This window comes from Epinephelus lanceolatus, chromosome 18 (genome assembly GCF_041903045.1).
Source record: "Epinephelus lanceolatus isolate andai-2023 chromosome 18, ASM4190304v1, whole genome shotgun sequence".
NCBI classification, from domain to species: Eukaryota; Metazoa; Chordata; class Actinopteri; order Perciformes; family Serranidae; genus Epinephelus; species Epinephelus lanceolatus.
In genome coordinates, this window is record NC_135751.1 from 36,394,669 (window position 1) to 36,420,487 (window position 25,819).

At 42.9% G+C, this 25,819-nt stretch overlaps 1 protein-coding gene across 2 annotated transcripts; it reads left to right on the forward strand.

Annotated features, from left to right (window-relative positions):
• The first annotated feature begins 1,442 nt into the window (after window positions 1-1,442).
• On the forward strand, window positions 1,443-25,819 carry slc29a4a (solute carrier family 29 member 4a). Of its 2 annotated transcripts, none has more exons than XM_033643866.2 (10): window positions 1,443-1,808; window positions 7,604-7,735; window positions 9,792-9,905; window positions 10,765-10,893; window positions 13,790-13,864; window positions 13,964-14,232; window positions 20,570-20,690; window positions 20,874-21,061; window positions 22,625-22,865; window positions 23,261-25,819. In XM_033643866.2, exons 1-10 carry the CDS (start codon window positions 1,574-1,576, stop codon window positions 23,404-23,406), a joined length of 1,650 nt encoding a protein of 549 aa, XP_033499757.2. In that variant the 5' UTR covers window positions 1,443-1,573; the 3' UTR covers window positions 23,407-25,819. The 2 variants fall into 2 exon arrangements, with proteins under 2 accessions (XP_033499757.2, XP_033499758.2); XM_033643867.2 differs by having other exon boundaries at window positions 13,964-14,223; window positions 23,261-23,536.

The window sequence follows — 25,819 nt, forward strand, 5'->3', positions numbered from 1 at the left end:
ATGCTTGTTCCCTAGTGTTTCTGTTTGGATCCTCAGTGGCCTGTATTTGCTCCGTGTTTTACTTTCTTCTTTGCTTTGTTTTAACTGTTATATCGCCTCTGTTTTTATGTATTGTTTGATTGTTTCATTGTACTTTGTGAATATTATTTCTGTGACAGGTGCTGTATCAAAAATATTTATTATTTATAAACATAAACCACCGCACACTTAACTGAATGGGTGTGATTTTATTAAGAGCGAACGTGTTTCGCCCGTGGCTTCTCCGGGTTCGCTCAAGAAGCCACGAGCAAAACGCATTGTCCACTCTTGATAAAATCACAGATATTCAGTTCAGTGTGCAGTGGTTTATGTTTATGATTTTATCTGAGATGTTCCTGTGGCTGACCAGCACCTGATCCTTGAGACTGGCTGTGCAGAGGCAGTTTACTTACATTTTTTATTTATTTAATTTTTTTTGGCATATACTGTTGAAATGCTGCAAAAAATGTCAGAAGATGTCATTTAAAAGGGATAAAAGACATTTTTAATTTTATTTGGACTCTAATACACAACTATTTGTCCAGCCGTCAGATTCCGCCAGAGAATATGAATTAAACTGCTGATTCTGCTCTGAAAAACTCTAAAAAATTAAAAAAAAAATTTAAACCCTTAATCTATGAAGCAGTGCAGGAATTAATATTTAAATCGCACATTTCACCCCAGAGCCCCCTTTTATTGTGTCCCCCCAGCTCTCAAATCAAAGATACGCCCCTGGATAAATGTCATAAATAACGGCAGCCCTTTTCCACCTGTCAGTGTTTTAATCTTAATTGGTGACTTCACTTTGAATGTCCCAGAATTCATTAGCTAATTAAGACGCTTTATGTCAGACAATTTATTTCAAGCAATTCGTTCTGGTTTGTTGTCCTCTTCATCAAACAGACCACTTATATAGAGCTGCGGCTACAATTATCTTCATTATGGACTGATGATTGATTTGTTTTTTCTCAGTTAACTGATTCATCAATCAATTAGTCCATAAAATGTCAGAGGATAGTGGAAAAAGGCCTGTCACAATCCCCCCCCCCCAACCCCAAAATGACGTCTTCAGGATGCTGGTTTTGTTTTAATTGCAGTCAAAACTCCCAAAATATTCAGAACACAAAGTTATAAAACAGAGAAATATTGAATGCAGAGCTGCATTTTCGCTACCTTGTCTGTCTCCTATGCATCCTTTGTCACTCTCATTTAATATGCGTCTCACACATCGACACACACACAAACACACGCGGCAAACTGAGTTTCTTTGGAGTGTCTAACCTTGACTCTTGTCACTTTCAGCACGGCGCTGACAGATTGTTTTTTTCTTTCTATTCCATCTCTGCCTCTTCTTTTACATTTTAATTCTGTTTCTGTCTCCTGTTGTTTCGCCCCGCAGATCCTCCATCATCTGAAGGTCTCCTGCCTCTCTTCCAGGGCGTGTCTTGGGGATTGTGTCTAACATGCACGCTCCCATGAGTGTGTAGCCTGTAGAGTCAAGAGGAGTGCTAAGTGTGTGTGTTTGTGTGTGTGAGTGTATACTTGAAGCACAGACATGGGCTCTGTGGGAGCAGAGCGCCGCAGGCCCACACCGGTCCAGACGCCTGAGGAGAAAGATGTGTGGAGGGATGGAGGGAGAGCTGGATGGAGGGATGGAGGCAGGGAGGGGTGGAGGGAGGGCAGAGAGAGCGGCGTGGTGCAGAGCTACAGCTTCGACTCATACCAACTGGAGGAGGAGGAGATCAGTAAAGACGCCCCGGAGCGAGGAGTGCTGGCTCTGTCCGAGCCCGGTGAGGGAGTTTCTGTTCTATCTGTGTGTGTGTGTGTGTGTGTGTGTACTGGTTTATAAATAGACAGACAAGGAACAAGGAAAGAGATCGATGTATCAGCAACAACAATTTATCAAAGTGAAAAAAGAAAACCACACCAACATCCTTCTTGTGCTTCAAAACAACAGGAAAAACAAAGTGTTTGGATATTAATCCGATCGATTTTCACAGCTCTGTCTCACAATATGCTGAGCAGCACAAAATATGTTTGCATCATACCCTGTATGTATCTATACAGGAGGTGGATGGAATATCATGAACATATGTGCAGTGATATTATTCACATTCACTGCCAGAGTCCCTCGATAGTTTGACATTGCCGTTGTTCTATTTTCAAAGAAAACCCTGATTTGCATGTTTGCAAAATATATAGCTTTTATTTCCTTAGAAACAAAAAAGGAAGATGGGAGATAGCTTTATCAGTGACGGTCATTGATGTATAAAGAGAACTGGACACAGTGCTGGAGGTGGGGCCCCCTTCATGCCTGTGAAAGTTGCTCAGTGGTGCATGAAGCCAAGCCGAAGTAAAATTACATCATTGGACCAGTGTTAATTTTGACAGCTATTTTAGATTTAGACGTAGTCTTGAAACGAAAACTCTTCATAGTTTTAGTCTAGTTTTAGTCACGACATGTTTTCTATATGTGATTTTTTTATCTTTAAACTAATCCAGTGAGGCTGATTCATGTATCAGAAATTCTAATCAAGGTGACAGGTTGTATAAAAATTTCTTTTAGACATTTTTTTTTCCCTACAACTACAAATAATTTATGTACACTTCCAAACTGCCATTTCTCCAGCAGTGTTTGACAGGTTTAAGAGTTGATTTACGAGCACACACTTACTCATCGTCATTTGAAAAGCTCAACGTCTCTCTATTTATGCTCTCAAAAACTTTGTCAGAGAAAACTAATCTGAGTTCAGACTGTTAACTTACAGCACAGCTACACTCACAGATAACTGAACCTCCTACCTGCCTGTCAAACACCATCAAACCATAAACCATCCTAAGACAGCCCAGACTGAGTGGAGTCCTGCAGAGATCAGCTGCCTGGCGGCCAGTGGCTGCTTGCTCCACTGCCATTCAGTGGCGAACAAGCAGAGCTAGCTGCTAACAGCCACCACTGCAACTAGCAAACTCCACAAAACCATTCAGCAGCTCCACCATCCACAGTCAGACACACACGGCTGATTATTTACTGCTAAACTACAGCTCACAACTCACACCAACAGCTGGCACTGATCTGGTGTGAGTGTTTTTGCTGGCTACTGAAACATCCTGGTGCAGACTATTTACTGGAGTTAACCAGCCTGTCACTCCTGCGGCATTTGAAGATAACTGCAAGCACGGCTGTTCTCGGCTTTCAGTGTCCGATAGTCCACCATGTCTTGTCTCGTTAACGAAAATTAAACAGATTTGCACTTTGTTTTTATTATCAAGATCTATTATTAGCTCATCATTGTCTCATTTTTGTCATGGAAGAAAAGTCGTTTCCACCATAGTTTTCGTCAATGAAATTAAAATTGGATTGGACCCACAAAGCAAGCACACTACAGACTTTGGTGGCCAAGTGGCTACCTTCTGGTTACGCCCTAACTTCAATGTGGATAAAAAGATTTAATCTTGCGTCTCTTCTAAACTTCTGAAATGTCATCGAACTGAATCGATCAAATCCTGATAGTGAAACGAATCATTTCTTGGGGTTTGTGACTGTAAAAAAAATATCCAATGATTTACAGATGTTTCTTTCATGAAGTAAATCTATGGGGAAGTTGAGCACACTTTTATTGACAGAGGTGCCAGACTGTAAACATGTTTATTTCTGCTGTAAACATGGAGGTTTATTAGGACTGACTGGCTTCTGGAGCCAGCTTTAAGTAGTCATTAGAGGAACTACAGTTTTTAGCTTAATTTTTCAGCCCCAGACATTGCCACTTATTTTGTACCCATAAAAAAGAGATAGCCAATACTAGCTAACCCCCCATCTTTTGTATAATGCACAATGAACACAGTGCAGGAGCTGCCAATGACTCAACAGGTGTTGAAGTTACGTGTGTTAGCCTAGCTAGCTCATCTTGAATAGACAGGGTTGGCTAATGAACAAACAACATGACACATAAATGACGCTCTGTGTGCTTGTTGAAGAAGGAGAAAAAACATCTTGTCGTTGTCAGTGCGTCTCCAAGCAACACCCACGCTCAAATGTCAGTCAGCCACCCGGAGGTTTGAAGCCACTGTTTCCACAAATACCTCCAAGAAAGGTTTTATCCTCTGATGAGAAATTATGCACAACAGCTGCAGCATCATTATAAAACCTCACATTAAAAGTGAGGAGAATTTAAATTTCAGCTCCCTTTTAAAAATACTCCAAACTGCGCTGAGAACAAGTCACCTTGTTGGCATATTTTTTGATCTTTGTGTTCTGTAAGACTGAACTGAATGTAAAATGTGTGTGTGCTTGTGTTTTGTAGATGATTGTGCAGGATGAGGGAATAAAAGCAGTGACACAGACAGAGTACAGTGTAAAAAAAAGTGTTTGTCAAAACAGGATGCACGTCTGTTAACAGAAAATTGCTGTGTTGCCTGGTTACTCAGGTTGCATAAAGGGCACATTAATCAGATCACAAATGACCAAGGATACACAGCGAGGGGCTGAGATTATCAGCAACCACTCTCTCTTCTCTCTCTTTCTCCTGCAGCTGTCAGTCTCCATATCTCAGCCAGTGTACAGCCAGCAGAATAAAAGAGTAAGCAGTCTGCCTTTTCCCTTAAAGAGAAAAATAGAGAGAGGTTTGGAAAAGACTCAAAGACTGAATTAATTTTAGCCTGTCATCACAGTCCTGCACCTACTCTACAATCTGTGGTTCTACTAAGGAACTGTAGGAAAGTTATCAGGGGGTGAGAAGGGGTCAGAAAACGGGAGGGTGGTGTAATTTTTCTTTTGGCTGAAGCAAGAGCAGGAGAGGGTATTTTATTATTTATATTTTATTTCAGCCTTCCTTTGTGTTATAGTTACATAAACAGTTAGAAAAAGGCAGCATGTTTCATATGCCGAGGACAACAGTTCTGTCTCTGTGTCAGGGTTTTATTCATGTGTAAGTTGGTGCTGCAAATTAGAAGTTTTAGATATTAGGGTTGAAATAGACCCTTTTTAGCTGAAGGCAAAACCTGCCTCTGAACCACAGGGCTGTAGGCTACATAGGAGTCTTAAAATGTGTTTGTTTTGTTGTGTTATTGGGAGCCAGAATAGAAGGAGTCATGGCTCAAAACCAGCCGCCACTGCCCGTCAACAAAAATGAAGACAATTATGGTTAAATGTGATAAGACCAAAGGACTGGACGAGAGGCGAACATCAAAAATGCTCACATGTGCAGCGCACACTTCATATCAGGTTAGGGAAAAAGTATTTCCTGTTGGATGGAGGAATAACTTTATGTGTATTAAGGGTTATCATGTCCACCTCATCAGAAACTGGGGAGGGATTAAGAGGAATACTGGATTTCTCTGGAACACTAACTTTTTAGCACATTAGCGAACGCTAGCTTCAGTGTTTACTTATTCAAATAACACTGACGGTCCCAGAGAGTGAGTGACCTGACATGGTGCGATCGTAAATTCAGTCTGACGCTCTACACTAAAATGAGAGCCCTGTTGGTCGAAGAAACAGAGCGTTATATTTTTACATGAATTAACGGTTAAGTTAATCACACATTCACTCTGCTCTGCACTCTGATGCTCCGTCTCCACAGAGTGCCCAGAGTGCGCGCTGCCACTCTCTGAGTGTGGTGCTCTGAATAACTGAACAGTAAATTCAGACAGCGCTCTGAATTTACAAATGGTCCAGTTTGTGCCAGAGTGCATTCGCATCATTTTCCTCCATTGTATAAAACAAGCCAACAGAACATGCTAGCTAAGCGCTATCTAAGGTTTGTGGAGAATTGTTTTGCCTCCAGCTAAGCCCCGCCCACCAAAACTGTCATACTGTTTACTAAAGCCTGATTTATGGTCCTGTGTTAAATCAACGACGTTGCTACGTCGTAGGGTACGTGGCTACGCAGAAGGCTCGCCGTAGCCCCTGGCATAGCCTGACGTGCACCTCCCCAAAAATGTAACAACACAGGAGCGTCGGTAGCGTAATGGATACTGCCGGCGCCCCATGTATAGAGGCGATGCCTCGTTGCAGCGGTCGCAAGTTCGACTCCGGCTTGCAACCCTTTGCTGTATGTCAACCCCCACTCTCTCTCTCTCTCACCCCATTTCACTCTGTCCTGTTCATTAAAGGCAAAAAGCCCCAAAAAATAATCTTTAAAAAAAAAAAAAGAAAACACGTCGAGGCAACGCATACCCAGCGCAGACCGAGAGGGCTGTGATTGGTTTGCTTGGTAGCAACGCATTTCCGGTTCCGTATTTCTTTCCCCCGCCATCTTTAAACATCTTCTGCTGCGATGTAGATGTTGCAGTATTAAGGCCCATTTATGCTCAACGTTCAATACGGACACGGATACGGATGGAGCCGTCTGTCCGTGCTCCGCGTTCATTTCTCTGTGACCGGAAAAGCCAGAAGCTAAACAAAGAATCAACTAGAGACGACGATAACCATTCAGGAAAGGAACGCAGCCTCCTACCGCTCTGGCGGTGAATTGCACCGCGATGAAATGGAGTGACGGAGAAGTTTGAAGGGTTCATGACAGCATCACGGCAACGACGTAGGTACGTCGTAGGTACAACGCAGGACCATAAATCAGGCTTAACTGTAAAGGCATCTATACTATTGTGTTGGGTGCTGCTATTTTTTCTTAGAGCTCAAAGAGAGAGGATATTGTTTTTTTTAAAAAGTCCGTCCTTCACCACTTAAATCATTTTCATACAATGCCTAAATATGAATGTTGGAAAGGGTAAATCTGCCATAAAAGACTTCCACTGAAATGTCAGTCACACAGTGTGGGCAGTGCTGCGGTGTCTTCTTCATTGGATTTTCTGTTAATGAGGTTTGAGTTTCTGCAGGCGGGGATCTTTTCTTCTGTCTGTGCAGTCATGGTGATGCTCACTGCTCATTCAAACTGCACAGTTGATGCAAGGGGTTTTATTTTACCCCAGAAATGACAAACCCAACAGAGCAGCAGAAATGGAAAAGCTTCCAGAAGCCGTTTACTTTGAATTGCCTATAGTTACTGACACAGGCATTTATTTCTGAGAAAATAATGTAGATCACCGAGGAGCTAAATGCAGGTCCTAGATGTCATAATAACAAGTTACATAAAAAATAAGAAGGGAAATAAATAGTCTCAGATTCATGTTTTTACCCCCTGTAGTGAGCTGTAAAATGCAAATGCTCAGAAAGGGTTTGGAGCAGTTAATAGGAGGCTCACAGGATTAGGAAGGGATTATGAGCAGTTATATAAAGAACCTGCACATCACACTTTAACCATGAAACTGAATCAGCTGCAAAACACAGAAGTCCAGTTCTTAGCTGAAACTACTCGGCAGCTCGTCCATGATCAGCACTTCCTCTGATCAATCTCTCAGCAGCACTGGAGGATCGAGGTCCTCTGCTGCATTAGCTGCTCCATCAGTGGAGCGGAGGCGTTACTGCTGCTGCCGCGGCTTCATTCATCCTGATTAGCTTTAATGAAGATCGAGTGCGTTGGCTCGAGACCTAATTCAGATGTTTTGAAGTCATTTTTATCCCTGCTGTTGGAGTGTGATTTCATACTCTTTTAATTCTCTAACACTTGACTCCTTCCTTCCCGCTCAGACTTTGAGGAGCCGATCCCTGACGACCGTTACCATGGCATCTACTTTGCAATGCTATTGGCTGGCGTGGGTTTCCTGCTTCCCTACAACAGTTTCATCACTGATGTGGACTACCTGCACCACAAGTTTGAAGGTATAAATATGCATGAACTGCACCTACAGAGAATGCATGAATTTTACAGACTCCCCAGGGGCCAGATGCATAAAACTCTGTGTGGATTCATGACCAAAACTATATGCATACACATTCTTTCTGTCAGGTTTATAAAGCTGTGCCTACACCTGACTCTGTTTTATGAATCTAGATTATTGTACCACTGGGTGCACATGCCCAAGCCTCATTTCCGCTCCCACAGTTTGCCATAAATGGATGGAGGAACACCTTTAAACCTGCGTTTGCATATCGATACTTGTGCCCCTCCACCATTTCCTTGGTCCAGACCTTCTAATCACCTCTCCCCGCCGACTAATCCGTCTGGCACTCTGACATAAAACAATGGTTTTTCGGTTAAAATAAAATACAACCAGAACGAATGAGGAGTAAAAACAACAATGCCAAGCGCTAAAGACAGAATAGATGCCGCTATCAAGGTTTTTCTAAATCGACGTGTCTTCTCAATATCACCCGATATCGAACTTTGTTTTACTTCGGTTCAGTCCACTCTTAACACCTGAGCAAAACAGATATGTTGGCATGGCTGAGCATCATGTGTGGTTCAGGCATATACTTGGGTCTCTGATGGAATTAAAGGGGCATTAAGGACTGACTGCCTGGGTTTTTGGTCCAGAGAAGGAGCAAAGCAGTGGGAGGTTGACTGCATCCCCCCTTTCTGGTGCAAGTCAGCTGGGGACGGCCCTCTGTGGGTCAGAGTAAGAGTACCAGCACCCCAGAGGCCGTACCATTTTCTGAATTTCAGAAAGCAGTTCAAGGTCTACCACTTCGCAGCCCCTTCCCTACCAGGACCATGAAAGTCAATTTTTTCCCCCAAGGGTTTTAGACGAGCAAAGTGGTTGGGGAAAATTTCATCCCCCACTCCCATTGAAATTGGTTAGAGTGGACGCCATGTCAGACTGAAAATAGAAACACAGCGTAATGAGCTGACAGATCCGTCTGACATCAGGAAACCTCCATCACTCATTAGACCAGTCAATGAGAAATACACAAAAGAAAGTGCAATTTCCCTGTGTTGCATCTGCACAGTTCACCAACAGTGCCAGAGCAGCTGTCATTATGCACGGCTATTGATATTTGTAGCGTCTGTACCACTAACTCATCACATTTCTGCAAACCGTAACATGTCAATTATTATTACTGAACGTCAGAAGGATGTTCAATGATTCATTCATAGCGCTTCTGTTCAAACAGACTTCCCAGCTGGTCACCAGCATTGTTAGACGTTGCCATTTGGTTGAATTAAAGTTGTGACATTGGATGTGCAAAATTCATTATCAGGACAACGTCTAATGCCAACATCAATTTGACATAGAATACTGACGACAGGTGACGCTGATGTTTTGCTGGTTTTAAGTTGTGTTGTTAAGTAACCAAAATCCAAAGTCTTCCAAACATCTCATGCCAATGTCCTCTTGATGGAGACATTTGGTCATACAGTACAGAGAACAAAACCTAACATCTAAAAAAGGTTATAAACACAATGTGAATCTCTAATGTAGTGAAATATCTTCAACCTGATTTTCATTCCAACTAAAATTGAACTCTTGTCTGCCATCTTTCTGATGTCATCCTGACGTCCAGTGCCAGTTAAGTTAACAAAGTGCTTAACAGGATCAAATTCAACACTTACAGGCAGAATGTCAATTAAGATAAAGATGGGTTCATCACTCATAAATAATTTAAAATCAAGTTTCTAAATGTGCCTTTGATTGACATTTTACAGAGAGCTGTACAGCCTGCAAAAATAATCTGTGAAATTGGCAAACAACCTGAAACAAGGTTACCAGTCTCTCAACTTGTATTTAATCTCCTCTTTATCATTTCATCAGCAGCTGTCTCAGCTAAAACTATGTGTGTGTCTGGTCTGGTCTCCCTTTATAAATACCAGTTTATGTGCGGGTAAAGGTGTATACATGGTTTTTGTGTGTACACATTGTTTATGCATGTGTCCCCTGGAGAAAAGATAATCATATCAAAGTCCCAGGAGTCATGTGAGTGTTTGTGTGTGTTGCAGGGACGTCCATAGTGTTCGACATGAGTCTGACGTACATCCTGGTGGCTCTGCTGGCCGTCATCCTCAACAACGTGCTGGTGGAGAGACTCAGCATGCACACCAGAATCACTGTGGGTAAGTCACACAGGAGCCCGCTCACAGACAGAGCTTTAAGTGTGAAAAATTTCTGATTGTGGGAACTTCTGCTGTTACTCATTTATTAATGACCCTCTGGGAAGCTCAAAGCTTATCAGAGCCGAGTACGCAGAGCAGAAATGGGGAAGACGGTATAAAGAGAAAGAGAAAAATACACTCTGTTGTAATTTTCCTGTGGATTTTATTCTTAAAATGTGTAAAAAAATGTTCAAACTCACGAGGGTCTGTCTTTAAAGAATGTGGGTATTTTACTGTTTTGTTTTTCTTTGCATCACTTCAAAATCTTGCATCATCTTCGGTTTGTTCAAAACATTTTTAAAGCAAAACCACTATGCTGTTAAAAGTATCCAGTCAGATACAAGCCTGCACATTCAGGAAGCAGGTTAAAGACTGAAGCCTGATACTTTAGAGATGTAAATGTGGCCCCAAATTCTAAATTGAAATGCTGGGTTTTAATGCTGTTACACGTCTTTGCAAATATTAAAGCTGTTCAGCCTACTCCATATGAAAAAATGTTCTTTAAAAATGTATGTCCCCCTTAGGAGAATTTTCAAATCATTACACACGCGGCACATGTAAGAGCGTGGTTTCACCACCGTACCCTCTGTAGCTTAAAATAGCTCTGCTTGCATCCTTGAGGAAATGTCTTTTGAAGTGTGTTGTCTGCCGAAGAGCTCGTCCCTAGAGTTAATAAACTGGGGATCGGACTTCAGATGGAAGCGATACGGCTCGAGCGTCTGCCCTGTCAAATGTGAGCTCAGTCATGCGATCGCAGCGTGACCTGCTTCAGTGGCTTCTCCTCACTTGTCCGTCTGTCTGACTGTCTCTTTCTCTGCAGGTTACATCTTAGCTCTCGGGCCGCTGGTCTTTGTCAGTGTGTTTGATGTGTGGCTGGGCAAGTTCACCACCAGGCAGGCTTATATCATCAACCTGGTGTCAGTTGGAGTGGTGGCCTTCGGATGTACAGGTACTAATAATAATCATCTTTGCTTCCTTCATTGGTTAAGAAGAAAGAAGGATTCAGTTCACCCCAAATCAAAAATACATCTCACCTGTAGTGCTATTTATTAATGGAGATTGTTTCAATGGGAGTTGCTGAGTGTTGGCGATATCAGCCGTACAGATGTCTGCCTTCTTTCCAATATAATGGAGCTAGATGATTCTCAGCTTGTGGTGCTCAAAGCGCCAAAAATATATGTTTGAAAAACTCAACATCACTGTCTCTCTGCAGAAATCATGACCTGGTTACTCAAGATAATCCACCGACCTTGTTGTGAGCAGTTTCATGTAGGAACTATTTTTTTCTACATCTGCCGACTGTGTCACAGTGCAGAAGGAAGCGTGCATCTACTGCTAGCTCACCTAGCAGCACCCATGAAATTGTGAAGCTTTTCTGTGTCTTAAAAAAGGCGGTTACAAACAAGTGGCTAAATGAGGCTACAGAACATCATCACACCAAACAAAACATGGCTTTGCAGCCTTGTTGTGGTGGTGACGTTGAAGCCATACAACTGTGGTGTAGTTTAGCTTTTCCCTCTGGTGGTTGCATTTACGCTTTATTCCTTGTGTTGCCGCTGCATCTTTTGCTATAAGCAGAAAATAAATGACAGACACAATGAGTTTAACACACCGTGGACATGTCACTGAAACAGTAGCAGTATGCAGACTATGGCTGCTATTTGAGTGCATCGTACTAAAAGTACTAAATATATGTACTAAAAAGTACTAAAAGTTATTTCATCCCAATGTTATAAGTATGATAAGAAAGAGAGATCAGACCCTTATTTCATTCTAACATACTGTAACTTTGTTTTGCTGCTCAGCTTACTTTGACAAGACAGAGGTTATATTTATGCTTTATTGTTCCCATTTTATACATCTTTTTTTCCCCCACCAAAATTAGTGCATATATGCAGTTTTTTAAACATGTGAAAACCCGCTAAAAATAGGCACTAGATTCCTTTGCCATTGAGTGGTGCAGGAATGAGTCCCAAAACCTGGAAATGAGTTTGCATTTTAACCCTCCTGGTTCCCTCCTCCCGAAGTCAGTGTTTTTTTTTTTTTTTTACTGGGTTCTTGGTTTGATGCCTGAAATAAGGTCTGATGTTAACACAAGTTTAGGAAATTTTCACATTTTGTTCTCTAGCATAAAATACGTCAGTACCAGGGGCGATTGCTCTGAGACAACAAGGGAGGCTGAACTTCCCCTAAAATTTCATAGAAGAAATGGTCAAATATGCACTATTGAATTTACATTAAAATAAGAATTTACATTGCATTAAACGTGCGCTAGGATGCATTTAACATCACGACTATGATGTTCAAACGTCAGCTGTTTATCACCAGTTTTCAAACATAACCTCCCTGTGTTACATTCTCATGTCAGTGTGGTGGAGCCTGCAAGCATTCCTATGAGACAGCGCTGAGCAGGTTTTTTTCATGCAGCAAAGCGAGACGGTCATTGGATAAATGCGACAACATCGTCACTTCCAGGGAGGCTCAGCTTCCCTGGGACCTAATGGAGCGGTAGGCGGGAGAGGATGCTCGGTGTCTGCATGATGATAGGAGGAGCTGTCTAAAAGGCTGAACGTGACTGGCAGCGCTTTGGAAATACACACCGGCATCGGCGAGTGGAGTCTTCTGACAGAGTGCCGTGCAGAGTTCCTTATTTCCATAAGCGATATAGCTCATTTTCACCGTTTGTACAGTACACACACAACACACACTGAAAATAAAGACATAAACGTTGCGTTATTGAGTTTGTACCCTGTTTAGTGTCTTTAGTTAGTTCGTTTGTTCGTTGAATCACAAAGCTATAGTTGTGTTGTGTGCGTGCAGTTGGTATGACAGGGTCACAGACCATTTTCTGCAAAAGGAGTGGAGGGCAGAATTCATATAATAAATGTGTGTTTCAGTTATATTTGAGAATGTCCAGAGAATGTTGCTATATAAGACTGTTTGTTACCTGGGCCGGTGTTAATGTGCTGCTCCTTTCAGGGAAACTTATTTTGAGAGAAAATCAGTTCTGGTGGTGTAGACACAGTTCAGGTGTTTAAACCCATCTGAAAATCTTTGAGGTGTGTTTTGCTGTGGTTCTATGGCATGCGTGTGGTTGAAAAACTGCTTCAATTAAATGTTCCTTTTTTAAGTTACTGCCTCACTACAATTATGACAGATTTTATGATGTAAACTTTAAGTGAGTCTGAAAGACCAGCAGCCACCACTGGTCAGTACATACATGTGAATGTTATGTGTCTTAAAAAAGGCAACTACTAACAAGAGGCTAAATTAGACTACAGAGCATCATCAACCAGAACACAACTTTAAAGCTGTCCTGTGAGGGCATCTGTAAGTCATGCAGCCATGGTGGAGTTTGTTTATAGCCTAACTTGAGCTTTTTACTTCTGGCGATTGCATTTACACTTCGAAGATCATAAAAGTGGTGTTCATTTATGAAGATTATCCTGCTGAACAAAATATGTATGTATAATAAACTCTTGTTTGCCACAGAGCTGATTTTCTGCAATGATCCAAAATCCAGTGGAAAAATCTCAAATACAGAGCAATGCAAAACTGTGGTGCTCAATCATAGCTGTCAAATGATCAAGCAACAGTCTTCAGCTGCTGCTAATGACTTTCATACACTGAGCCAGTTTCCTCGTAGTCGCTGTGAGTGTGAACACAGAGCCTTCAGCCTTTCAGCCAACAGTAGTAACAGTTTAATTAGCTGAGGTCCCGAGGTCAGAGAGGCTTCTCCCAAGTGACGCTCGAAGGTCCAGGAAGTTGTGCCTTTAAATAAATTGTGTTGTTACAGAGTGTTACAGACTGTTTGCACTGATAAACACTTCCTCTTCCCTCCCCAGTGCAGCAGTCCAGTTTCTATGGTTACATGGGGATGCTGCCCAAGAGGTACACGCAGGGGGTGATGACTGGAGAGAGTAAGTGCGCACACACATTCAAAGAATTGTGCACACATATCCCGTTCCCTGCTATCATCTCCTTCACCTGCTTCCTGTTCTCTTGGTACTTCCTCTCAGGTACAGCAGGTGTGATCATCTCCCTGTCGCGCATCTTCACCAAGCTGCTGATCCCAGACGAGAGGAGGAACACGCTCATCTTCTTCCTCGTCTCCATCAGCATGGAGATGCTCTGCTTCCTGCTTCACCTGCTGGTCCGCCGCTCCCAATTTGTCCACTACTACACCAATCACGCCCAGGGCAAAGGTCAAGGCAGAGGTCACGACCCGCGCGACAACGGGACCGGATACAGAGTTCACCATGATGTCACGGCAGAGGAAGTAAGATTTGTAAGTTTGTGGAGAGTTTATTGGCTATACCGTGTGCATGTGCATGTTGATGTTGTGCATGCATACAGTCATGATAGTCGCATGGCCCTGTGGGTGGCGATTTTGGTCTGTTTGCCGTCAGCTCAGTCAAATATCGCAACAACTATTGGATGGGTTGCTATGAATTTGTGTGGCCACGTTCATGTTCCCCAGAGGATGAATCCTACTGACTTTCATGATCCTGACTTTTCCTCTGGTGCCACCATGATGCTCTCATTCGTGATTTTTAGTGAAATCTCTCAACTTTGACTGAGAACCTCTGATTAAAGCTTCTACATGTTTCATTCATTTAATCCTTCATAAATGTTGCAACGACAAACTGTTCCTAAACCAAGACAGGGAGGAAATGTCAGCCCTCTAAACTGTGGTCTCATGCAACCCCCATTTCCTTGTTGATTTCTGCGAGGAGTGAGTGTGTCTTGCACGCAGGGATCGAGGGCTGTGTAGGTTTTAAAAATGCAGTATCATTTATTTAAGCTGCGTGCTGGTTTTTGGCTGCCAGTCAGAAAGGGAAATGTTGAGAGAGAAAGAGAAAGGGATTTTGGGAGGGGTTATTAGGGATGAGAGTGGTGCGGGGTGATGCAGAAAAAAAAGATGAAGACAGATGGAGTTTTAGAGAAAAAGGGAGAAGTCGAGGCCTCCTGCGGATAGAGCAAAAATGAGAGTCACGACACAGGAAAAAAGGCTGGGAGAAAACCAACACGTCCTTGTACCTAAATGACAGAACAGGTCGTTTGCCAGTGACATATATGTAGGGCTGCCCCCTGATAGTCGACCACATGCCATTAGTCAGCAAGATTTCATTGGTCACTTAGTCGCAGTGCGCCTTGTCAAAATAAATCCAAACCTATATGACTGGACCATGTGGGGACTTTAATTTGAAAGGACAGACACAGGAAGTGGCCACGCTCAGCAGTCAGACAGGAGTCAGGTTAATTTCCAGGGCTGGTACCTGCGGTTATTCCACAGGCTAGTTAATAACATGTCGGGCAGGAAATCCAAAGTGTGGGATCATTTTGAGAAGGTGAAGGACGAACCCAAGGTGATATGTAAACTCATCTTCATTGGTCGACTACAAACATGACGTATCATCTGAAACATGGAAGTAGCTACATGCCCATTAGCCCACAGCGTCATTAACAGGCGGCTCGCTCAGTGTGTGACGTGCACTTGGAGATAAAATATAGGCCTATATTAATGAAGGTTCATTAGTACGGTTTTGTATTTCTCTGTAATGTAGCACAGTGTTAACAATGTTACTGATACTATTCTTTCTCACACCTTCAACTCAAACCATTGTGTTGCCCCGCCCAAAATATATAACTTAATCATTACATTAATATCGTAAACATGCGGGTGACTAGTCGACTAATGGCCCTAAATGACAACTATTGGTCGACTAGTAATATTCTTAGTTGGAGGCTGCTAACTAATAGTGGTTAATGTTGTCAAACAGTTGCAGTTGCAGTGTAAAATTTTCAAACAGGTTTAATATTAAGGACAGGACAGGTATACCAAATTAACCACTAGGTGTCGCAGTTGACTCAGCAGTTGCTCCCTCTGATGACAGCGCTAGCAGCCAGCCTCGTCAAGCCAAACTCAGGGCGTTCAGGCGCAAACTGAGTAAGTCGACCTGTGACTGACTCACTCACTCCCTTGCAAAATGGATTGCAGACCAGTTTCGGTGATAGAGGACAGGGGGACAACTGTGTCCAAAATCCAGCAGCTTTATTACGACACATCTGCCAAAATTCATTTGAATTGAAATTATCTAAATATTTTCACAGCAGAAATTATGTATGCAATTAATTTAGATGAATTAATCACAGAGCATGTAACTAATTTAATTGATAGCCCTAATTTAGGTATATAGTTAAACATTGTGGTCCGACCAATCTGACGTTTCTGCTGTGCTTATTTTATGTACTTTATTGCTTTGCTAGCATCTTTGATAAATCAAATCTACCAGCACAGAAGCTAAACTGCCGCAGACAGGGCCTCAGCACAATGAATTTTAGCCACCTGAAATTATCAATATCAGTTTAAAGGGCCAGTGTGTAATATTTGGCATGGTTTATTGTCAAATCTGAATCTGAATCTGAATATTCTACCCATTAATATGTTTATACAAGTGTATAATCGCTATAAATAAAATTTGTTTGGTTTTCGTAGCCTTATAATTACGCTTTTATATATATATATATATATATATATATATATTTATATATATATATATATATAGCAAGGGCCTTGCTTTAGAGAGGTCACCATCTTGTGCCGCCATGTATGTAAGGCAGCCCTAGTGGACAATCCAGCCAGCCAGAGAAGGCGTTTCGCGTGTATAAATAAACCAATGAAGACAGCGGAAGGAAGGAAGAAGGAGGAGGAAACAGCAGAGATTGTTAGTAGTTCGTCGATAGAGAGTAGTGGAAATTTTTTTTAGTTATAAAGTTTGCGAATGGACCACATTTACCACGCAACAGGAGAGAATGAACCCGAACCGTCATCTGCGAGGAAAAGAAGAGGCAACTTCACTCCTTGTGATGCACTCTCTGCAGCGCTTTTCCTCCTGATGATATATCTCCCCAACGATGGTAGCAGTAGCACCGAATCCCATTCTGTGCAGCAAAATGGGAGCTGAGGATTCAGCCTCTCTTCTCGCCCGCTCAGCATCCAAGTTCCTCATCTGTATGCTCCGGCTCAAACAGGTATGGCTCTGGGTCTGTGTCTGCTACAAGAAACTCTTCAAAATCGCGTTCAAAGTCGTCCATTGCAGCTACTATAGTCCAGAGATATTGCTAGGCTAAATAAACAGCTGAGCTCTGTTTACCGGCTACGCTGTCAGTCAGTGTGCGGGCTGGAGATTGGTGGAGCAGAGAGGGGAGGGGGGTCCCCACTAGGTATTGTAAACGAGTATGTGTGTATGAAGTGTGTGTGTTACGCTAGAAGAGTCAGAGTTTGGGACGGAGTCTTTTACCCCCTGGAGTGTTACCGGAGTTTTTGGAGTACTCAAATAAACTGGCCTTTTTCCCGAACGCTACTCTGGTCTCCTGCTCGTGAGGGATTCATTACAATATCGTAACATGGCTTAGATTTCTAAATAAACATTCACCTTGTTGCTAGATAGACCTACTCCTGAAAAACTCGTGTCTGCGCAAGGCTTTTTGTCCCTACGAGGCCACCGTCATTTACCCGACGGGAGGTGACGAGCGAGTGAGCCCTGCGATCTAGAATTTGACCACTGATGTCACTGTTTTCAACCCATTTTACACACTGGCCCTTTAAGTGTACGGTATATTTGGAGTATTTGCATCGCTTTATCTTACAAGTACTGGAGGCAGTGGTAGACCAGAGACTCCTGTGTTCTGCGAAGTAAAATCACTGTTTTTGTCCATAGAGTTTGGTGGCTTTGAGATAACAGCTTTAGTTCCTTGTCAGAAGGGGCCGTCTGACAGTAAGGTAAAGTGGTAATATATTCTAAATATAGTGTACACTTGAACTAATATTGATCCTTTTAGGCAGGCCTTGTTTAAGGTGGCTGAAAACTAACCAAGGCAGAGTTTGCTGAGCACTCTTTCATTTCATGTGCATGACGCAGTGGGTTTCTACTTGGATGCTACAGTCTATACTAGGGCTTCCTCCTTTGCTCCCGTCATAATTACTACGGTCACTAGAGGGTCATCGCCTAACAATAAACGTAAATATAAGCTGCTTGTACAGAAAAACTGTAAGGCCGTTTTTTGGGGGAGGGCGGTGTGGAGAAAACTGCTGAAGCACGGAGGAGAGACGGAGGGGGGGAAAACACATGTGAAAAACAAAAAAAGAGGGCAGAGAGCAGGAGACCAGTCATGACAGCGAGAGAAAGATGTGACAGACAAGGAGGTAAATCCACTCTGTATTCACGCTTGCAGCACCACTTTGTAGCCTGAAGACATGGAGCTAATATTCCTCGTCACACAGCGAGTGTGTGTTCAGAGCCTTCAAAGGAAGACATATCACCTCGGGCTGTCATCTTTTCATGTGTGCGTGTTTGTGTTTGTACGCCATTACACTCAAGACAAGTGTGTGAGGCACCCCCCTCCCCCTGCGTTTGACAGTAATGTGTGTGTGTGCTGGTGTGGTGTGTGTGTGTGTGTGTCGTGTTCTGCGTCTGGGGGCTGATTCAGGCAGCTCTTTGTTCTGGTTGCCGGGGGAAACGGAGCGCTCTGTATGAAGGGATAATCAAGAAGAGTGGTGCCTTCTGGCCCGCAAGTCCCTCTAATCAACTAATGGATCGGTGTGTGTGTCTGTGTCTGTGTGTGTGTGTGTGTGTGTGTGTGTGTGTGTACGTGCGTGCATAAGCAGAAGGATGCGCCTGTGTGTTCCAATGAAGTATGAAGGATGACATTTATGTTTGTAGGCTTGATTATGTGCGAACATGTACTTGCTACAGAGTGAGGACCATAAAAACGTTTTTTCAGAGTGAGGACATTTTTGGAAAGTGAGGACATTTCGGTGGGTCCTCGCTTCTTCAAGGGATAAGACCAGGTTTTAAGGCCCAGGTTTAGATAGGCTTAGGATGGGGTAAGGGTAAGGTTAGGCATTCAGTTGTGATGGTTAAAGTTGGGGTAAAGGGCGAGGGAATGCATTATGTCGATGAGGGTCCTCACAAAGATGTAAGCACAAGATTGTGTGTGCGTTTGTGTGTGTGTGTGTGGCTCGGGAGCTTATTTGCAGTCCAGTCTGCAGCCTCTCCAACATCATTACATCAACCTGCAGCCACTCACAGTGATCATCTTTAATAGCCGCTGCCATGAAGTGCTGATGTCATGCAGCCGGGAAGCCATTCTTAATGAAAAAAGCTGAGCAGCTAAAGTTCAACACCACTGCAAGAGAATATGTTTATTTACTGTGTGATGGCTACCTCTAGTGTTTTCTTAATGAACTGTTAACGTCCTTCAGAAGGCCTTGAAATTGGTCTCAGGAAACAAGAAACAAAATGATGACGTTTCTGATAGGTCATATGTTTTTTATGATTTGAAACATTCAGATTTAAAAGTGAAAGGCTGATGTAATGTCAGTGATGAATTTCCTGTTTGTCATGTGTTTGTTTTATGAGGAGAAACTTTGGTGTTTTTCCAACCTGGACCCTATTTTCCCATGTTTTTGTCTATACCCTTTTTCCATTGTCACTCTTGGCCACACCAAGCCAAGCCAGAGATGGACTTACTCAGGAGTAGATCCAAAAGTCAGGCCGCCCGCCCTCAAGCGGGTAGCCTGCTGTGTCATTGAAAAACACGTGCCGTCGATTTGCTCACTGCTTTTAGACGTCATCAGCCAAGACAAGCCGTCACCAGTTAAGGACACACCTTCAAGTGGGTAGCGCTGTTGTAATGGAAATGCAAATTCCTGCAGTGCTGGGCTGACGGCACAAACCACGTCAGGCCAAGCCAAGCCAAGCCAAGCCAAGCCAGCCAGTGACTGTCAAAAAAGGGTAAAAAAGTCACTAATGGAGACGGTTTTTGAAATTGGTCCAGTACTGAGGGAGACAGTCACAAAAGAGGCTGCAACTACTCATTGCCTGTTCACACTGTCAATGTATGTCCTCTAAAAGTGCTTGTTTTTGCCACTGACCAGCTCAAATTATTATTCTAAGTGTCTGACAACATTATGGAAGGATCCCTACAGAGATAAACCTTTTTGTTATAACGTAAGATCCTTTTTGTTAAACCAGAAACAGCCCTTAAATTGCCATCACCAAACCTACCACACTCCATTTAAAAAATTTTAGCATGTATAGAGGCAGCATGTTTTCACATCTAACTGGATAAATTTAGGGTTTATTTTAACTAAACCAGAGTTGGTGATTGTTGGAACAGTGGTTTGCTGAAACAAGATGTTTTTTGTGAGTTTTAATTTGTTTCTGTTGACTTTGAATGCTGCTAAAAAAAACTGTTTATTTAAATAGAATCTGGTGGGTTTGGTGATAGAGATTTGTTTCTGGTTGTTTTCTTGTTAAACAAAAAGGATCTTACTCTTTGACAAAAAGGACATTCTCTGTAGGGATCCTTTCAAAATGTTGTCCGACACTTTTAGTGGACGTACATGATGGTGCAAACATGCCCTGAGTGGTTACACTGCAGCCTGTTTGGCAGCTGCGGGCTACAGCGCTCTTTGTCAGTACTGGACTAATTTCAAAAAGTGTCGTCTCCATTAATCATTTAGACAGAAAGACATGGGAGAATAGGGTCCAGCTGAAAAATACACAGGTTTCCTTTTAGCAAATTCAAAGTATGTGTCTGTGTCTTTCTTTCTTCAGGGAAATGGTGGGACAGCACCAGCCACTACAGAGGATAGCATTGAGGACTTTGAGGGTGGGACCTATGTGCGATTCGACGCCCCGAAAGCCAAGATAAGGAGGAGCTGGCCTGGTGTCCGCGGTACTCTCCGTTTTAATCCCGTGTTCTCACTGCTCAATTACCCTCTGACTTCAACAGACGGATTTGAAATTTAAATGCATCCCCTGGTGATTCAGGAGTGTTCTCAGTGAATTAACCTGCTCAAGTGAGAGCTTTGGGTTTTAAAATTTACCATGTGTGTATGTGTGTGTGTTCTCTAACCAGACATGATCTTGCATCGCTACGTGGTGTCCCGCGTGATCTGGGCCTACATGCTGTCTATAGCAGTAACCTACAGCATCACTCTGTGTCTCTTCCCCGGACTCGAGTCAGAGATACGAAACCCCATGTTAGGAGAGTGGCTCCCCATCCTCATCATGGCCACCTTCAACATGTCCGACTTTGTTGGCAAGGTGAGGAACACATTGTACAGACTGTTGTTTGTTGCACCTGTCAGGGCACGGCAAGTTACACCTTTATCATCTTTATTAGCACATGGAGTGAAGTGACTTCACATCATTTTCAGCATAGTTCCAACAAACTTCGACCTAATAAAACTTCAGCTATAATAACTGAAAACACCCGTCTCCCTGTGACCAATGTTATATCTGAAAACACACTCTAACCCTCAGAGCTAGAACAGGCGCCCTCTGTCCATTTCTAATGCAGATTTTAAGGTATCTGCGAGTTTGCTTCGCAGTAAAATGGCGGTTAAGCTTAGGACGTGAACAATTCAAAACAAAAAGACAACAGGTTGCAAAAAGCGCTCTGTCTGATCAGAGTAGGCTTCAACAAAAAAAGGCCATGAGCTGCACTTCCTTTTTTTCAGGTTGTAAAATGCACATTGTCTGATCAGGACCTTAGTCTTTACATCTCTGTCACGAGCCTCTCCTCCATGAGTAGATGCACGCTTCCTTTTGTGCAGTGATCTGGTTGGCAGGTGTACTTCGGTAGAGAGAAAATAGTTCCTACATGAAACGTGATTATCTTGAGTAACCGAGTCATGGATTTCTGGAAAGAGACATTAATGTTGAGGGCATGCAGCAAAGGCCCGCAGGTTGGAATGAAACCCAGGTTGCTGCAGAGGAGTTAGCCTATTGTGGGACTTACACTCTACCAGGTGAGCTGGAGGTCAACCCCAGTCATCATTATTATTAAAAATCACCATCGTGCTCATGTTGAACTGACTTTATAAAGTCTTTCACTGGATAAAATTAACGATCACCAACAGAGAGATGCATGTAAATGAAATAATAATAATTTGTTACTGTAACCTCATTTTTTATGTTCTAAATCCATGTAGCTCTTGGCGATCTCTATCATTTCACACCTCCTGAGATTCTGGGATTTAATTGTACATTATACAGAAACAGGAAAGAGACAAAGTCACACCGTAACACTGGAGATGACCTTGTGAAATCATTGAAAGCAGTCGCTCCATTTATTAAACCTGAGAGTAAGGATGGAAGAAAGTCTGGTTTATTTTTGAATAATAGCACTTCGCTCAAAGGCTTCATCTGAACATTCAGAAATAAAAGCTTATCTGGTGTCCTTAAGTCATAATTTTGACTTGGAAAGGGAAAAAAGTTGAGTGAAAAAATGTTCTAATTGTTCGCTTTGACTTTGTCTGCGCTGCAAATTTAGCAGTTTGTTCAAACGGGGGTAAAAAGAAAAAGGATAAGGAGGGAGACGACAAATTAAAATGAAAATGGGAAAGGGAAATTAAGGTAGCTTAGAGGTAAAAATAAAAAAAAGTCTTGATAAAATAGAGCAAAGAATAGAGAGGGGAAAATTTCTACTTCTTTATTGTGCTCTCTAACAAGTGCCATGAGCAGCTCGTACGCCATGACTTCCAGAACTATTCAACTTTCACCTTTAACTTTAAGACTTGTGCTGGTTTTGCAAAATTTCTGCCACAAAGCAGAAGAAAATTTCACCCCCAGCATTACTGAAACACACCCCTGCTCTCTTCTCAGATCCTGGCAGCGCTGCCGTACGATTGGTCCGGAGGCCGCCTGCTCTTCTTCTCCTGTCTGAGGGTGGTCTTCATCCCTCTGTTCGTCATGTGTGTGTACCCGGCCGACGCGCCCACCCTGTCTCATCCCGCCTGGCCCTGTCTCTTCTCCCTCCTCATGGGAGTCACCAACGGCTACTTCGGGTCTGTGCCGATGATCCAGGCTGCGGGCAAAGTGCCGCCCGAGCAGAGGGAGCTGGCAGGTGAGTTATTCACCTCAGTAGATATATGACGAGAAAGACTGCTTATTAAGGTTGGCGTAGGGGCTTTAAGAAACATTTAGATTATGTTCTTGCAGTCTAATTTTAGTCAGGAGTAGGGTCATTATCTCATTGACTTCTACACAATTAGATTTATTTTTGCAACCAGTGGAGTCGCCCCCTGCTGGCCATTAGAAAGAATGCAGGCACTTCACATTGGCTTCACCCTTTAAACCCGGAGGCTACATCCACATCTTTTAAACAGTCTATGCTCACATGTCACTGTCCCTGAGGTATCTTTTATTTAGAAATACTATCAGCTCTGGATGAGCCTGTCCTCTGTTCTCTGTTCTCTGTATCAGCTCCACACTCATTCTCTGCTCTCTGTGTCTCTCCAGGGAACACCATGACAGTCTCCTATATGACAGGCCTGATGGTGGGCTCTGCTGTGGCGTATGCAGCTTACAGCTTCACCGCTCATGCATCAGGAACCCGCCTCTCCCCAGTCAATATACACACACCTGCCAACGCTACAGGGTTCTGAATGTCCACACACAATAAAACACACACACAGATGTAAACACACATACATGTACACACACCTGCAGCCATTTACACAAACAAGATCCCGGCCAGGAGAGGCAGCAGAGACTGATGGACTCAAGTCCAGCTGCAGAAAGACATCTGTAAAGAACTCTTTAAAGGTTTATACTCCGAGAGACTGATTCTCCTTCGCTTTGATTTGACTCATCCGGGAAAAAAAGGTGGAATAAGATACAAAAAAAATGGAGGAAATTATGTAAAACAGTAAAAACGTAGCAGATTTCTACACTCTCTCTTCAGCCTGGTGGTTCACTGACCTTCAAATGTCACGGCTCTGCTGTGATGAACTTTTCCCTGGAGGTGGAGAACAGCAGCTGTGCATCTGTCAGAGGGCCAACAGAAGCCCTTTGAGTGTCTCACAGTGAAATTATTGTCTGTATGTGTGTGCGAACAGACCGCCTGACATTTGTACAGTGTAAAGTCAAGTGGTTTTTCGCTGCAGGGAACGAACGGCTCGCAGATTTCGAGGATACCTCATGTCACAGGTCACATACATGTTACATTTCACAATGTTGATATTCAGAGTGGAGAGATGATGTCAGCGTGGATTTTTCTTGACCATATGTTTCAGCTATTTCCTTATTATAATCTCCGACAGCCTCTGACTGCTAGAGCTCTGATCAGGCCTGAAAAATCAGGCTCCACCGTACATGTACACACATACTGTCTGTCCAAGTCTAACCAGAGCTCGAAACACGGCAGCAGTTTTGGGCCTGAGCTCGATTGAAAACCCAAATTAAAACACTTATTACAAGCCAAAGCCAAGTAGTCTTTTCAGCGCGGTAACACGATCTCCGACATGCGCCTAGTAATCTAACCCTAAACATTTTCATTATTTATCATGGATTAATGGCAACACATCCCAAACATTATTCATGACATTACACAGATGATAACGGCCCAGACATCCAACCAACATCAAAGAACTAGTGGCGATTATTACGTTGCCTGTGACTCGGCCAAAAAGTTTGTCTGAACACACCGAAAAGTCAAAGCCAACGGCCAACTAGCAAGTATGTTCTGCGCCTTTGTGAGAGGAAGTGACTGTAGTCTGTATTCGTTATTCAAAAAGGGAAACCAGAAGACTGACAAGACGGATTCAAGAAGCTAGTTAGCCAGTTAGCACGTTAACAACACAACCTTAAGACCAGACTCAGACTCAGACCAAAGATTTGCGACAAGACGAAACCGTTTTTAGAATGTTGCAGAGAAAAGTTGCAGCGGTGTGACCTGACCGTCTGAGCTCGACTCAAGCAGGCTAATGGTGTCACCTGCAACTCAGCTGATCAAATCGCCGGGGGCTGGTTTAGAACGTAAGGCACGTCGCCTTTTTTTAAAAACCAATCAGCTTGTAGTGAAGTCAGCTGGTCAAGTCAAAAGACCAGGCGGTGTATTTGCTTGCTGCTGCAGGTGCTTCGTCCCTGCCTAGCCCTCTGTTTCCGTCCTCACATGTGCCAGTGTCGGATGGTGAGTCGGTGCACTGGTTACTTATATTATTGTGGCATATTTATTATGTATACAGTCCATCCGATGCTCGTTTTGTTTCTGTGTTTCGCCGTTTCATCACTACTACGAATGCAGCTGTAGCCAGTATCTCGCTATCACTATCCTCATTCATATTTTAAGAAGCTACAAATTATATTCAGCCACAAAATAAACCTGAAAAGCTGCAAATCCTAACAGAAGTACAGAGAGTTGTTGCATAGAGATGATGCGCCGTCTCATCTAGTTGCATTGGTGTAAACTGGCAGGTTTTTAGAACATTGCAGAACGGCGCATTGCAAGTAGCTGCCTGTTTCAACTCGTCTCATCGTAAATCTTTGGTCTGAATGAATTGAACATGCTAAATCAGCGGCAGCCAACAAGGCCGACTAGTGCTAACTGTATTGGACACACCACAAAAACTAGAACGACCAATACTTAGCGACGGGTCGTCAACAGCTGCCTGATGATGTGTCAGAGCCCAGTCGGGTTCGGGCAGAGAACCAAAGCTCTACTGATTGAAACACTTAAAAACTACAACAGGAGCAACATAAGAGGAGCCCCATTAAATTCACAGTGAAACAGAAGTAAGAGCGTGTTTAGCTCCTGTAATGTGACGCATTTGTGAGTATAATAAAATATGTGGATTTTTGAGATGGTTTTAAAGAGAAGCAAACCGTTTTTGCAGGCTGGAATCCAGTCACCCCAAATCACATCATGACTGGACAAGTTTAAGTACACGAACTTGGGTTCAAGAGTCACTGAACTTGTTCTAATGTCTTACAGGAAAAGAAAAGAGAGGGAATTCAATATTTTCTAACATGTATTTAGCTTAGAATAATTGAAAACTTAACTTTAAACACTGCAACACA